This window comes from Budorcas taxicolor, chromosome 1 (assembly GCF_023091745.1).
Source record: "Budorcas taxicolor isolate Tak-1 chromosome 1, Takin1.1, whole genome shotgun sequence".
In the NCBI taxonomy this organism is placed as follows: Eukaryota; Metazoa; Chordata; class Mammalia; order Artiodactyla; family Bovidae; genus Budorcas; species Budorcas taxicolor.
The window spans coordinates 197,128,072-197,144,059 of NC_068910.1; the positions used below are offsets into that span (position 1 = coordinate 197,128,072).

General features: G+C 37.4%; 1 protein-coding gene and 1 non-coding gene across 2 annotated transcripts in view; both read right to left on the reverse strand.

Moving 5' to 3' along the window:
- PPP2R3A (protein phosphatase 2 regulatory subunit B''alpha) overlaps window positions 1-15,988 on the reverse strand; it is a 175,862-nt gene that overhangs the window by 17,127 nt on the left and 142,747 nt on the right. Inside the window, exons 10-12 of the mRNA XM_052640181.1 lie at window positions 9,819-9,994; window positions 9,203-9,321; window positions 6,721-6,827 (exon numbers count right to left, since the gene is read on the reverse strand). Coding sequence (XP_052496141.1) covers window positions 6,721-6,827; window positions 9,203-9,321; window positions 9,819-9,994 — 402 coding nt within the window. The remainder of the gene's footprint in view (window positions 1-6,720; window positions 6,828-9,202; window positions 9,322-9,818; window positions 9,995-15,988) is intronic.
- On the reverse strand, window positions 5,529-5,600 carry TRNAC-GCA (transfer RNA cysteine (anticodon GCA)). Its single transcript has one exon. It is a non-coding gene; the product is annotated as a tRNA-Cys (tRNA).

The following is a 15,988-nucleotide window of genomic DNA, read 5'->3' on the forward strand; positions in this document are numbered from 1 at the left end:
ATGTAAAGCTATCATTTTGCCACCACATACTAAAAACTTGCTGAAGAGTGAAAGAATGAAAGAAAAGCATTACCTAAGAGATTAAAGAGATACAATCTAAGTCTCTGAAATCAGTATTAGCCCTAGACTTTTCAGTTCTTTAAGCCCACAGTTTCCTTTTTGCAAAGGCTTTGCTTTTCCTTTATGTCAATGTGAGTTAAAGTCACTTCTTACCAAAGGAATACTGGTTAAACACACTTGTCTTTTAGTAGACTGAGTTTTCTATATGCAGATTTTTTTTTTCTAGTTAATAGTCTACTGTCTTTTTCTGAAAATGACTGGAAAGTTTTCCATTTAATATTTTTAGTGATTTTCCTTAAAAAATTTAACAGATATTTTAACTCTAGTTATCATTAGAAAAATATAAATTTATCAGTGTCTGTATTCTCCACTTTAATAAAGATTCACCCTGACCTTCTTTTACTATGTTAATGGTATCTATAATAAATACTTACCCAATTCTAAGGATAAATTTTGCTAATTTTATTGTTTCTTATATCCCACTATTCCTCTAGGATATATTTACCTTGTTGCTGAAGAAAACCCTTTAATATTTCTTTCAAAGATTGTCTGTGGGTGGTAAACATTTTTGCATCTCTTGATGTCTAAAAATGTCTTCATCTGTCCCTTACATTTAAATAGGAACAGAATTCAAGGTTCAAAGTTATTTTTTAAAAAATGCTGTTTCTTTTTGTGTTTATATTGTGGGTATTTTTTTTCCTCTCTCTAGTAGCTTTTCAGTTCTATCTTTTTATGTTCTGAGATTTCACTCTAGTACAGGAATTGGGAAACTGCAATCTGTGGTCCAGCTCTGTCTCACCACCTGTTTTGGTATAATAGCCCATGAATTGTTTTACCTTTTTAAATTAAAAAAAAAAATCGAAGAATATTTTATGATGTTAAAATGATCTGAACTTAAGTATCTCAGTGTCTGTCAAAATTTTATTGGAACACAGCCACAGTCATTTGCTTACATATTAGGGCTACTTTCACGCCACAGTGGCAGAGCCAAGTAATTGTGACAGAGATTGCAAAGCCTAAAATATTTATTACCTGGCCAGAAAAAGTTAGCTGACTTCTGTTTCTGTTTATATTTTTATTTGTTTTAATAGCTAAAATTCTGGGAGTTATCTGGCTATTATTTCTACTGGTTTCTACAAGAATTTCTTACTTCCGTATTACAATCAATATTATAGATAAAAAATTTTCATATGTGTCCATTCTGTTATCACATCACCCAATGATTGTGTTTTCTTTCATTTAAAATTTTATCTGTCTAAAAATAGACTTCTCTGGTGGTCTGGTAGTTGAGAGACTCTGTGCTTCCACTGCAGGGGGCATGAGTTTGATCCCTGGTTGGGGAACTAAGAGTGGAGCCAAAAAAAACAAATGGTAAATATACCCATCTTGATGTCTTATTCTGATTGCTGTAGTGAGTCCAGGGTTAAAGTTCTTCATTTGCTGAGTATTTTGTTGGTTGATATTTGTCTGCTTTACCGTGTACTGTTGCCCCTGCATGGGTTGCTCAGGAGAGAGCAGTGTGGATCTGTTGGTACTTTAAAAGAGAATAGGGGGAAGGGTGGGCCATGCATGTCTGAGGTTATTGATACTTCTCCTGGCAATCTTGATTCCAGCTTGTGATTCATTCAGCCTGGGATTTTACATGATGTGCTCTGCATATAAGTTAAATAAACAGGGTGACAGTATACAGCCTTAATGTACTTTTCAGATGTGTCCAGGAGAAATATCAATAACCTCAGATATGCAGATGACACCACCCTTATGGCAGAAAGCCAAGAGGAACTAAAGAGTCTCTTGATGAAAGTGAAAGAGGAGAGTGAAAAAGTTGGCTTAAAACTCAACATTCAAAAAATGAAGATCATGGCATCTGGTCCCATCGCTTCATGGCAAATAGATGGGGAAACAGTGGAGACAGTGACAGACTTTTATTTTCTCGGGCTCCAAAATCTTTGCAGATGGTGACTGCAGCCATGAAATTAAAAGACGCTTGCTTCTTGGAAGAAAAGCTATGACCAACCTAGACAGCATAGTAAAAAGGAGAGACATGACTTTGCCAACAAAGGTGTGTACAGTCAAAGCTATGATTTTTCCAGTACTCATGTATAGATGTGAGAGTTGGACCATAAAGAAAGCTGAGCACCAAAGAATTGATGCTTTTGAACTGTGGTGTTGGAGAAGACTCTTGAGAGTCCCTTGGACTGCAAGGAGATCAAACCAGTCAATCCTAAAGGAAATCAGTTGTGAATATTCATTGGAAGGACTGATGCTGAAGCTGAAACCCCAATACTTTGCCTGATGAGAAGAACTGACTCACTGGAAAAGACCCTGATGCTGGGAAAGATTTAAGGCAGGAGGAGAAGGGGACGATAGAGGATGAGATGGTTGGATGGCATCACCAAGTCAATGGACACGAGTTTGAGCAAACTCCGGGAGTTGGTGATGGACAGGGAAGCCTTGCGTGCTGCAGTCCATGGGGTTGAAAAGAGTCGGACACGACTGAGTGGCTGAGCTGAGTGGGGCCATGCTGCTCCAAGGTTCCCTTTTTACTGCTTTTGTCTTTCCCTTAAGAGTAGGATGGGATGTACAGGGTTCAACCTACCTGGGTTGAACCTCCCTTTCGCTCTTGTTTTCAGTCATATTAAGGTATGGATCATCTCAAGTACTGCTCCCTTATCTGTGGCAATTATCTTTCTCATCTTCTGGCAGAGAACCTAAGCTCTGGCTCCCTCTTCAATCTGATTCCATCTGTCCTGTTAGTCCACTGAAAAGTTTCTCTTCTTACTTCAGATGATGCTCTGTATTTCTTGTTTTTATATGGCATGAGATACTGAAAACTACTGGATGCTTTGTTTACCAGCTTGAAATGAGAAGCTACTCTATATTATTGTAATACTTTCGGGAAGTCTACTGAAGTTTTGTTTGTGGCCTAATATTTATTTTGTAAATAGTCTCTGGAGAATACACCACAAAAATATTTTCAGGGAATAATTTCCTATGGATGCAAATAACAGGCTTCAAGTTCTCCTTTTTTTTTTTTCCTTTTGGAGTTTCTGCTTCAAAAATTTGATGTTATCAGGACAGCTTTTTGGGGGTGGTTAGTTATTTTTTTTGAAGCCTGTTTGGCTGCTATGGGCCTTAGCTGCGGCACGTGGGGTCTTCAGTTGCAAGATCGTTTCCATTTTCAGTTGTGGCACAGTGGTTCTTAGTTGCAGCATGCAGGGTCTAGTTCCCAGACCAGGAATTGAACCCAGGCCGCTGGCACTGGGATTGTGGAGTGTTAACCACTGGACCACCAGGGAGGTCACTGTTTAGTCTTTTAAATTCAGCTTTTGTTACCATTCTATAATGGAATTGTTTTATTTTTATAAGTGAGTTTGTTTCACTTACATTCACTGATCAAAAAGTATTTATTTTAGTTCTGTCATCTTTATGCTGCATGGTGTGTGTTTTTTTTTGTGCACACATGTTTTCTGATTGAATTAGAATATTTAGAGTCTGGCTTTGGTTTTTCAAATGTTTACATTAATTAATAGTCTTAAACCTCAACTTGACTTACCCGCTTCAGAGGGGAGCCACTGAGGACCTGCTAATGAAAGTTACACACGTTTTTTCCCCCTCTCTACATCCCACTTTGAGTTATAGTATTTTTTCCAGAATGCTATGTTCTGACGGTATGCTTTATGTTTAAATGGACTGAACACTCACTGTCATTTCTTTTCCACCATGGCTGCTCCATTTCTGGGCTCCTTATTTTGGCTCATCTCTGTTTTATGATTATGCCCTTTTTAAACAAGAGCTCATGGGTGCTTTATTCCTTTCAGTTTTTAGAAAATTCCCATTTGCGTTCTCATGCTTGAATGTCATCTTGGATTAGTATAAAACTTTAGGGTATAGAATTTCTTTCTCTGAGAGTTATAAATATTTCTTCATGATCTTTTCTGGTATTCATTTCTACTGTGGCAGTCTCTGAGGCAAGGTTGATATTTTTTCCACTCTTACCTGGTGACTTACATTTTTAAAAAGCTGAAAAAGTCTCCCAAATAATCTTTGAATTCTGTTAACTTCACCACACATTTGTGGGGCCAGTCATTATCATATGGTGTGACTTCTGACCTTTCAGACTTCAGACTTCATTTCAAAAAAACTTTTTATTATCTTTGAATTTTTTTTCTACTTCATTTGTTCTATTGTCTAGTATGTATGTTAGATCCCTTTTGTTTTCCTTACATATACCTAATTTTCTTTGATACTTTTATTTTGTTCTTTTCTGTTTTACTAGATCTTTAAAGGCCTTTTTTCATATTCCTATTTCTTCCTTGATGGCCAATAATTATACACCCACAAAATGATTTTTTAATGGTTAAATGGGATTGAACTATGTATATGTATGATAATTTTATTAATCTTATTATTTAGATTGTCTCTGGTTTTCACTATTATAAACATCTGCACATGTTCTTGATAGTAGTGATATTGCTTCATAAGATCAGTAAACTTACCCCAGTTCCTAACTAATGAAGCTCACTGACAAAGAATTATATCATGCCTGTGAATAGAGCTGCTCCTTTGGGTTTTGATGCTGTTGCCATCTCCTGGTCCTTTTAGGCCTAGGGATGATGTGCCTCCCCACCATTGCTAATCTGGATATCTATGTCATTTCTTACTGGCTTCTCTAAAACCCTCCTATGTATTTGTAAGTTTGCTGTCTGTTTGCTGTGTGTGTGTGTTTGTGTGTGCTCAGTTGTGTCAGACTCTCTGCGATCCCATGGATTGTAGCCTGCCAAGCTCCTCTGTTCATAAGTTTCCAGGCAAGAATACTGGAGCGGGTTGCCATTTCCTACTCCAGGAGATCTTCCCGACCCAGGAATCAAACCCGCATCTCTTGTGTCTCCTGTACCGGCAGGCAGATTCTTCACCACTGTGCCACCTGGGAAGCCCTATCTGTTAGCTACACCCTAGAAATTTATCCCACATATGTATAAAGTGACATATATAAAAGATTATTCACTGCAACCTTATATCTCTTAATATTTCACTATTTTCACTATAGTGTCTGTGAACAGAGGAATATAAGATAATGGTGTAACTATACAGTGGAATATTATGCAGTTATAAAAAACTTAGCACATTCACTGAATATATTTGTGGAATAATCTCCAATTTATTGGTTTGTTTTTCCTCCAATCTTCAGTTCTTCTTTTATTAATTTTTTCATACACTCAGGGATCCCCAGATATTTATGTTGCCTCATTTATACCTCAACGATCATAAAATGCAAGTATTTAGTTCACCATGCTGTTCTCCCAAGCTTTGTTACTGTTTTAAGATTTATTGAAGTGAAGTGAAGTAGCTCAGTCATGTCCGACTCTTTGCCACCCCATGGACTGTAGCCTACCGGGCTCTTCCCTCCATGGGATTCTCCAGGTAAGAGTACTGGAGGGGGTTGCCATTTCCTTCTCCAGGGGATCTTCCCAACCCAGGAATCGAACCTGGGTCTCCTGCATTGCAGGCAGACACTTTAACCTCTGAGCCACCAGGGAAACTCCAGCAATTTATTGAAGTTTGATACAAAAAACTGGACACATTTAGTGAATATATCTTGATGATTTGGGAATATGCATGTATCTGTCATATCATCACTGCAGTCAAGGCACTAAATATATCCATTACTTCCAGACATTTCCCAGTGTTCTTTTTTTGTAGGAACACTTAACATAAGATCTATCTTCTTAATATATTTTAAACCACATAATACCATATTTTAACTATAGATACTGTGTTGTACAGCAGGTCTCCAGAACTTATCTTATGTAACAGAAACTTTATAAAAAGTGTGGAAAAAGCTGAGAACCAAATAGTATGCTACCATATGTGTAAGAGAAAAAAAGAAAAAAAATATACGTGTATTTGCTTTTATACACATATACATATGTATAAAGAGAGTGTGTGAGAATGGGAGGGAACAAGATGGAGCATCCTTGGAAAGGCACATAAAGTAATAATAGTGGTTGCTTCTGGGGAGAACTGAGTAGCAGGAATCTTACTATTCTTTAATTTGAATATTAAATGAATATACTGCCTATTCAAAAAAGTATTACGTTAATAATAAGGGTTGATTGAGAGCCTTACAGAAACAGTGACTATAAAGGAACTGCTAAATAAATCACTAGAAGATGAAAACAGCCAACAAAGTATAGTTACGAAAATGTTCTAAGTAGTAAAAGTCTTGGATAATTTAATTTCTTACCATGGTCCCTTTGTAGAAGTTAACTTGTTATTCAGAGTTGAACGCACAAAACCATGTCTGATAAAGGTTTGTTTTGATGATCATAATGGTCTTTATTATTTAAAAGAGCTTCAGTTCTCCTTTGTTCATAGGGTTTACTAACATCCCTAACAAAGCAGTATGATTGCACAGTGATCTCCGTTTTCAGTGGAAGGTACAACTTCATTAAAGGAAATGGCACATGAGAAGACTTTTCATAAAATCAGTGAAGGGAAGAGAAGACTGCTGGGGGAATATTCACTCAATTAAAATTGGGTTAAAATCACTCATTTTTGGGATATGACAAAAACAGGAAAGGACTACTAGCTTGATTTTTTAAAGGTGATCCTAACGTGGTCACCCCTGTTAAAAAAGACACAGGGAAACTTACTCACCCTTCCTGGAACTGTGCTTGGGCAGACTCTTCTGCTACAAGGGTCTCATACTCTTCAGCAGCAAACCTGTCCCAGTCGGAGGGCTCAGGACTGTCATTCTCAACATCCTGATTGGGAGGGCGGTGGCCACAGGAAACAGAATCAAAAACAAAAATTGGAGATAGGTCATCACAAATATTTACATCCTGAAAAAACCTATGTGAAAAATGTTTTATTTGACCCCATGGACTATACGGTTCATGGAATTCTCCAGGCAAGAATACTGGAATGGGTAGCCTTTCTCTTCTCCAGGGGATCTTCCCAACCCGGGGATTGAACCCAAGTCTCCCGCATTGCAGGTGGATTCTTTACCAGCTGAGCCACCAGGGAAGTCCAAGAATACTGGAGTGGGTAGCCTATCTCTTCTCCAGTGGATCTTCCCAACCCAGGAACTGAACTGGGGTTTCCTGCATTACAGGCTGATTCTTTACCAACCGAGCTATCAGGGAAGCTCTAAACATGTTAAAAGAAGTACTAAAGTTACACTCCTAAACTGATTTTCTACACCTTGAATCACAAAATTATTAAGTACTCTTCATTAGCTGGACTGTTTGGGTCTAGGTTCTTCAGCCTTGTAATCAGAGACTTTTCTCTAGCCCCTTCTCCTCGCACTTGGCATAGCAGTGACCTGGACTGACCTGTGGTTTGCATATGCCCACCTGAAATGTGGCTTCCCTGGTGGCTCACATGGTGATGAATCTGCCTGCAATGCAGGCAACCTGGGTTTGACCTCTGGGTTGGGAAAATCCTCTGGAGAAAGAAATGGCAACCTACTCCAGTATTTTTTTTTTTTTAATTTATTTTTTAATTGAAGGATAATTGCTTTACAGAATTTTGTTGTTTTCTGTCAAACCTCAACTTGAATCAGCCATATATTGCTCCACTAATCTTGCCTGGAGAATTCCATGGACAGAGGCTACAGTCCATGGGGTCACAAAGAGTCAGACACAACTGAGCAGCTTAAACTTAACCTGAAATATACCATCCCTTCCTCTAGTGAATTTTTATTGCTTCCTTCACAGCCAGCTTGGAGACCCTGCCATCTGAGTTACCTTCTTAGAAGCAGCTCTTCTCCCCCTAGTCATTTCCTTCTTTGTACTATGTGGGCTTGGCTGCCACCTTTTGTTCTCCTGCCTTCGTCATCTCTATACACCCGTTCTTATATACTGAGTTATCTCTATATAACCCCCAGTGTCTCTTCAACGCAGTACCTGGAATTTACTGAGCACTTACTAATAGCATTCTTTGCAGATCAGAATGTTGATAATTACTACCTCTCAGAAAAAAGGAAAATTTAAAATTTGTAATACAAATAAAAAAATGAAGGGGGAAGAAAGTATATATTTTCTTTTCCTTCTACAATACAGACTGCATCTTAGATTATATGTTCTAGGTAAAATGATGTTTTTCCATAATGAAATTGGGTTAACATTGCCCTAGGATGTAAGGTTAGTAATGCTAGAAGAATGTAAGTACCTTAATACTGACTACACAATGTGTTAATTACTGTAATCCATTTGAAGAACTTCACCTCATCTTTTAAATATGTCTGAAATTGCTATGCATCTTAGATTTATAATTGCTTTTTCTTGCTTAAAGGTATATAAAATAATGGGACATTTTAATGTCAATGAAATAGTGACTTTAGGCTAGTGATAATGTACCTTGATATGCTCCAAGTTCTGGTGCAGAGTATTTGTTTTTAGAAGCTGGTCCTTGTATTCTTAACTATTAATATTTAGGTCAAACAGTTATGCAACATATGGAAGATAAAAGACTGAGGAAGTTTCCTGTAGTGTACTCAATCAGTTCTTTTCCATCAATATAGTTTTTACTCTTTAAACAGGGGAATAGAAGGAGAAGTGGTGATATTCTGCTTTTTGTTTGTTTTTTTCCTGGATGTGGGTTTTCTGAGAGTCCACAGGTTTTTGTGTGTGGGGAAGGCAGTTCACCGTAGAATGACTTCAAGCTGATGTCATGTACAGTCATCATTACCGCTTGAAAAAAGTGTTACATTTATCTGAAGGTTGTCTATCTTGGAGGGCATCTAGTTTTCATTACCATGCCATCCCGAAATTGAATGGTACCGTTAAATCAAGCCCAGTACACTCTGTAACAGAGATGTATCTATTGATGTAGTTTTGAAAGTGAGAAAGACAATTTTTTCAAAATTTTCTGTAACCAGTTTCTATGTATATGGAAGTACACAAAACACACAATTCATTCAATGAAAGGCAGATGCAGATTATTACCTACACTTGAAGATTAGCTGTGGGAAGAGATGGGCTCTGAGTCCTTTATTCTTTCTTTTCAGTATGTTATGGAATGTTTTAAATGTAAGCCTTTTTAAATACCAAAATTCCTGCAGACAGAGGCCACTTATCTGAAGCACAGAACCCCTGATACTGCATCCCTCAAACAGAAGTCAAAACTATATTGGTACCTTCTGGACCGCAAAGGGATCTCTCTGTTCATGGTCTAAGTATTTCTCCAGATTAAAGAAAGTGTCATAAAAGATGTGAGCCATTCTGCATCTCTTCAGGTCTCGTAGAGTTATTTTGCCTGTGTAAGAACAAATCTGGTAAATTTCAAAGACTTCTTTCGAAGTGAAAAAAAAAAAACTTTTACTGAAGTTTAAAAGGATATATGCATATGCTTATTTGATTATAAAAATTTGATGTTTTTTAAGGTAAAGTTCACATAAAATTCACCATTTTAACCATTCTAATGGTTTTTCATACATTCACAATGTTGCACAAGCATCACCACTATCACATTCCGTAGCATTTTCTTCACCTCCAAAGGAAACTGTATCAGTCAAACAGTCTCACTCCCCTCCCCTCTGTAATCCTCCCCAACTGGCTACCACTAATCTGCTTTCTGAATTTGCCATTAATTGTTAGTTCTATGCCAACAATAAAGGAGAAACTTAAATATTTCTGTATTTGGAAAGCCTGGATGGAAGACTGGGAAGTTAAATAATTTAGAACCATCCAGGATTACAACCCCCACTCTGTTAGTAGATGGACAATGCAACTTGGATCTTTATTCAGTCTTACCATCACTGGCTGGCTTTACCAGGTCAAGCATCTGGCACAACAAATCATGGAATGGCAAAGGCTCAATGCCCATGGCTTCCATCCGTTCACACTGCTCCTCGTAGAAGTATTCCAGCTCGTACATGGAGAGCACTCCATCCCCATCCACATCCATACAGCGGAACCAGTACTCGATGCTAGGAGGTAAGGATACTCATTAGCAATGGCCTGTTAAAGCTCTTTTTTAAAAAAAAAAAAAAATTTTTTTTAAAATTTTTATTTTTACTTTATTTTACTTTATAATACTGTACTGGTTTTGCCATACACTGACATGAAAAGCTCTTTTATTCATTCAGATTTATTACTGCTTGTTTCTTTTAAAAGTTATATATGGGTATACTTTAGACTTAGACATAGTTTTACAAAATTTATTAGAAAAAATGGCAGTCATCTTTTTAAATTTTCTCTTCCCCAGATCCAAGCATTTTCAACACTTGCTTATTTTGGTTTTTATCTTTACATTGCAGTTAAGATGTCTACATTGTTCCTTTCTTGTATTTCTGATTTAAGGACTGTGGTTTAATTTTGTACTATGAAAGATGAGGTTTCAGCTCTTTTGCTACTCATTCCACCTTACCCACATGCCCTTTCTAACGTCAGCATAGATAAATTACTCAGCATTCAGAGTTTATAACTTTACATTTTCCTTTTATCTCTTTTATTTGTTTAGTTTTGGGATATAGTACATGTTACTAATTCAACTAATTCAAAGGCTTCTGCCAGTTTCTATGTCCATAATCAGCCCCATTGGGTATTCTAGCAATTGCATTTCCTTTAAATTGTTTTCAGTTCCCTCTGACCTACTCCAGTCTGGGCTGGTTGATCTCTAGGCCTGATTTACAGTTTCACTCTAGGGATTCCCTTCACCTTTCTCCTGTTTCTTATATCTCACATTTTCCTCATTCTTGGTTTGCTTCCTTGTTTGGTATAACACATTCTTCAGTATCTTCCTAAACAAGGGAGCATAGCAGGTACATTTTTTAGATGTTAGATCATTGAAAATACCCTTTATCTACCCCCTAATGTGGTTGGTATTTATAGAATTATGGCTTGATGGTTCTTTGCTTCAGAATTTTAAAGGCACTGACTCATTGTCCTCCATTTATCCACTGTTGTTGAGAAGTCTAAAGCCACTGATCCTTTGACTGCAACCTGTTTGGTTTTTTTTCCCCTTTGAAGCCTACAGAGGTTTCTGAGTTCCTGGTGTTTTAAAATAAAACAGATGAAGTGCCTTGGTCTGGATCTAATTCACTTTTGCTGGGCTCAGAGCCTCCTCAGTTTGGAAACTAGTATTCTTAAGTTCTTGGATATTTTCTTAAAATTGTTTTGTTTCTTTTCTGCTTCTCTTTCCCCTTATCCACTCTCTTTCTGGAACTCTTGTTATTCAAGTCAGCATGGTCCAATATGGTGATCACTAGCCATATGTAGATAACCCAATTTGAGATGTCTTTTTTTAAATAAATTTGTTTTCTGTTAATTTTTATTTATTTATTTGGCTGTGCCAGATATTAGTTGCAGCATGTGGGATCTAGTTCCCTGGCCAGGGACTGAACCCAGTCCCCCTGCATTGGGAATGCAGAATTTTAGCCACTGGACCACCAGGAAAATCCCTGAGATGTTTTTAAGTATAAATACAGATTTTGAAGACTTTGTAAGAAAAAAACAGTAAAACATCAATACTTTTATACTGATTACATGTTGGAAAAATATTTTAGATATATGGTATTAAATAAGAGATGTAAGTAAAATTAATCCTGTGTTTCTTTTTACTTTCTTACTGTGGTTGCTACTGCTGCTGCTAAGTCGTTTCAGTCATGTCCGACTCTGTGCGACCCCATAGACGGCAGCCCACCAGGCTCCCCTGTCCCAGGGATTTTCCAGGCAAGAATACTAGAGTGGGTTGCCATTTCCTTCTCCATCTTACTGTGGTTAATTTTACTTGAAAAATTAAAAAAAATTTTTTAAGTAAAAATTGTATGTATTTAAGATATATAACAAAATAATGTGATATAGACAGTGAAACAATTACTACAGTGAAGCTGCTTAACATAGCATCTCCCTACAATATTACTATTTTGCAGGATAGTAGGGATGTAGAGGACCTGAAATCTACCCTCTTAAGTGAATGTTCAGCATTTAAAACGATATTATATTAAATGTATAGTGATTATATTGTACATTAGATCTCTAGATTTATTCATCCTGTATAACTGCAACTTTGTACATTGGGTCAGCATCTCCTCTTTTCCCTCATACCCCCAGCCCCTGGTAACCACCATTCTACTTTCTGCTTCTAGTAAGTCTGACTCTTTTTTTTTTTGATTCCCATATAAGAGATCATGTACTATTTGACTTCCTGTGCCTGGCTTATTCCACTTAGCATAATATCCTCATCCTCCAGGTTAACCCATGTTGCAAATGACAGGATTTCCTCCTTTTTGAAGGCTGAATAATATTCCACTGTGTGTGTATACATAAATAAAATGTGGTATATACCACATTTTATTTATCTATCCATTCTGCGAGAGCTTGATTTCATATAATGCTGTAATGAACGAAGGAGTTCAGATATCTCTTCAAGAGCCTGATTTCAGAGTTCTGGTTCAAGATGGTCAAACAGGAACTTGCCTTCTCCCATGGACACACCTGTATAGCTACATATGGACCAATTTCTTCTGAAAAAAACCCTAAAAACTAGCTGAGTGACTTCTACATTATTGGAAAAATTAGAAGAAACTCATATTCAGTGGATAGGAGATGCTAAGACACAATCTTGCTGTAAACCCCAGCACACTGACCCACAATTAGGAGAAACTGGAAATCCAGAGCTTTTCCCCGAGGAGCAAAGAGTTTGAATCCCACGTTGTGAACCCAGCTTTTAAGACCTGCAACTGAGACAACTACCCTCAAATCTAGCTTTTTTCCTTCCTTTTAAAAAAAACTGAAGTATAGTTGATATGTAATATTATATTAATTTCAGGTGTACACCATAGTGATTTGACATTTGGATACATCATGAATTGGTCACCACAGTAAGTCTAGTAACCATTTGTTACCAAAGTTATTACTGTATTATTGACTATATTCTCTATGCTATACATTACATCCCTGTGCCTTATTTATTTTATACCTGGAAGTTTGTACCTCTTAATTCCCTTCGTCTATTTCACCTAACCACCCATTTACCCTCTGGTGACCTCTATTGTGTTCTCTCTACAGGTGTTTCTGTTTAGTTTGATTTTTAAATTCCACATATAAATGAAATCATATAGTATTTGTCTTTCTCTGTCAGACCTATTTCACTTAGCATAATACCCTTAGAGTCCATTCCTGTTGTTTCAAATGTCAAGCTTTCGTTCTTTTTTATGGCTACGTAAAATTCCATTGTGTGTATGCGTGTGTGTGTCACCTTTATCCACTTATCTACTGATGAATACTTAGGTTACTTCCATATGTTGGGTATAGTGAATAATGCTGCAGTGAATGTTGGAGAGCATGTATCTTTTCAAAATAATATTTTTATTTTCTTTGGGTAAATACCCAGAAGTGAAATTACTGGATCATATAGCTGTTCTATTTAAGAATTTTTGAGGAACGTCTACACTGTTCCATAGTGGTTTACATTCTCACCAGCATAAGAGTCCCCTTTTCTCCATATCCTTGCCAACACTTGTCATTTGTTGTTTGTTTGATAACAGTCATTCTGAAAGGTGTGAGGATAGCTCATTGTGGTTTATATTTGTACTACACTGATGATTAGTGATGTTGAATACCATTTTATGTGTCTGTTGGCCATCTCTATGTCTTTCTTGAAAAAGCATTTGTTCAGGCTTTTTGCTCATTTTAAAATCAGGTTGGATTACTTGATACTGAGTTATGTAAGTTTTTAAAAAATATATTTTAGATATTAACCCCTTACCAGATAGATCATCTACAAGTATTTCTTCCTATTCAGTAAATTGCCTTTATGTTTGTTGATGGTTTCCTTTGTTGTGCAAAACCTTTAAAACTGATATAGTCTTATTTATTTTTCTTTTCCCTGCCCTTGCCTGAGGAGACAGATTAAAAAAAAAAAATACTGCCAAGTCTAATTTTAAAGAGTATACACCCAATGTTTTCTTCTAGGAGTTATTTTATGGTTTCAGATCTCACATTTAAGTCTTCAATCCTTTTTGAGTTTATATTTTGTATACAGCATAGAGAGTGATCCAGTTTCATTCTTTTGCATGAAGCTGTCAAGTTTCCCAGTTTCATTTATTGAAGACATGTTTTTTTACCTATTGTATATTCTTGGCTCCATTGTGTACATTCAGTTCAGTTCAGTCGCTCAGTCGTGTATGACTCTGAACCCCACGGACTGCAGCATGCCAGGCTTCCCTGTCCATCATCAACTCCTGGAGCTTGCTTAAACTCATGTACAGCGAGTCATTGATGCCATCCAACCATCTCACCCTCTGTTGTCCCCTTTTCCTCTTGCCTTCAATCTTTCCCAGCATCAGGGTCTTTTCTAATGAGTCAGTTCTTCGCATCAGGTGGCCAAAGTACTGGAGTTTCAGCTTCGGCATCAGTTCTTCCAATGAATATTCAGGACTGATTTCCTTTAGGATTGAATGGCTGGATCTCTGTGCAGTCCAAGGGACTCTCAAGAGTCTTCTCCAACATCACAGAAGTGTCAATTCTTTGGTGCTCAGCTTTCTTTACAGTCCAACTTTCACATCCATACATGACTACTGGAAAAACCATAGCCTTGACTAGACGGACCACTGTTGGCAAAGTAATGTCTCTGCTTTTTAATATGCTGTCTAGGTTAGTCATAGCTTTTCTTCCAAGGAGCAAGAGTCTTTTCATTTCATGGCTTCAGTCACCATCTGCAATGATTTTGGAGCTCCCCAAAATAAAGTCTGTCACTGTTTCCATTGTTTCTCCATCTATTTGACATGAAAGGATGGGACCAGATGCCATGATCTTAGTTTTCTGACTGTTGAGTTTTAAGACAACTTTTTCACTCTCCTCTTTCACTTTCATCAAGAGGCTCTTTAGTTCTTCTTCACTTTCTGCTGTAAGGGTGGTGTCATCTGCATATCTGAGGTTATTGATGTTTCTCCCAGCAGTCTTGATTCCAGCTTGTGCTTCATCCAGCCCACCATTTTGCATGATGTACTCTGCATATAAGTTAAATAAGCAGGGTGACAATATACAGCCTTGACATACTTCTTTTCCTATTTGGAACCAGTCTGTTGTTGCATGTACAGTTCTAACTGTTGCTTCCTGACCTGTATATAGGTTTCTCAAGAGGCAGGTCAGGTGGTCTGGTATTCCCATCTCTTTCAGAATTTCCCACAGTCCATTGTGATGCACGTAATCAAAGGCTTTGGTACAGTCAATAAAGCAGAAGTAGATGTTTTACTGGAACTCTTGTGCTTTTTTGATGATCCAATGAATGTTGGCAGTTTGATCTCTGGTTCCTCTGCCTATTCTAAATCCAGCTTGAATATCTGGAAGTTCACAGTTCACATACTGTTGAAGCCTGGATTGGAGAATTTTGAGCATTCCCTTGCTAGTGTGTGAGATGAGTGCAATTGTGCTTGAACATTGTTTTTTGTGCTTGAAAATGTGCTTGAATATTCTTTTCCACTGCCTTTCTTTAGGATTGGAATGGCAACTGACCTTTTCTAGTCCTGTGGCCACTGCTGAGTTTTCCAAATTTGCTGGCATATTGAGTGCAGCACTTTCATAGCATGATCTTTAGGATTTGAAATAGCTCAGCTGGAATTCCATCACCTCCACTAGCTTTGTTCATAGTGATGCTCTCTAAGGCCCACTTGACTTCACATTCCAGGATGTCTGGCTCTAGGTGAGTTATCATACCATTGTGATTATCTGGGTCATGAAGATCTTTTTTGTATAGTTCTTCTGTGTATTCTTGCCTCCTCTTCCTCATAGCTTCTGCTTCTGTTAGGTCCATACTATTTCTGTCCTTTATTGTGCCCATCTTTGCATGACATGTTCCTTTGGTCTAATTTTCTTGAAGAGATCTCTAGTCTTTCCCATTCTATTATTTTCCTCTATTTCTTTGCATCGATCACTGAAGAAGGCTTTCTTATCTCTCCTTGCTATTCATGAAACACTGC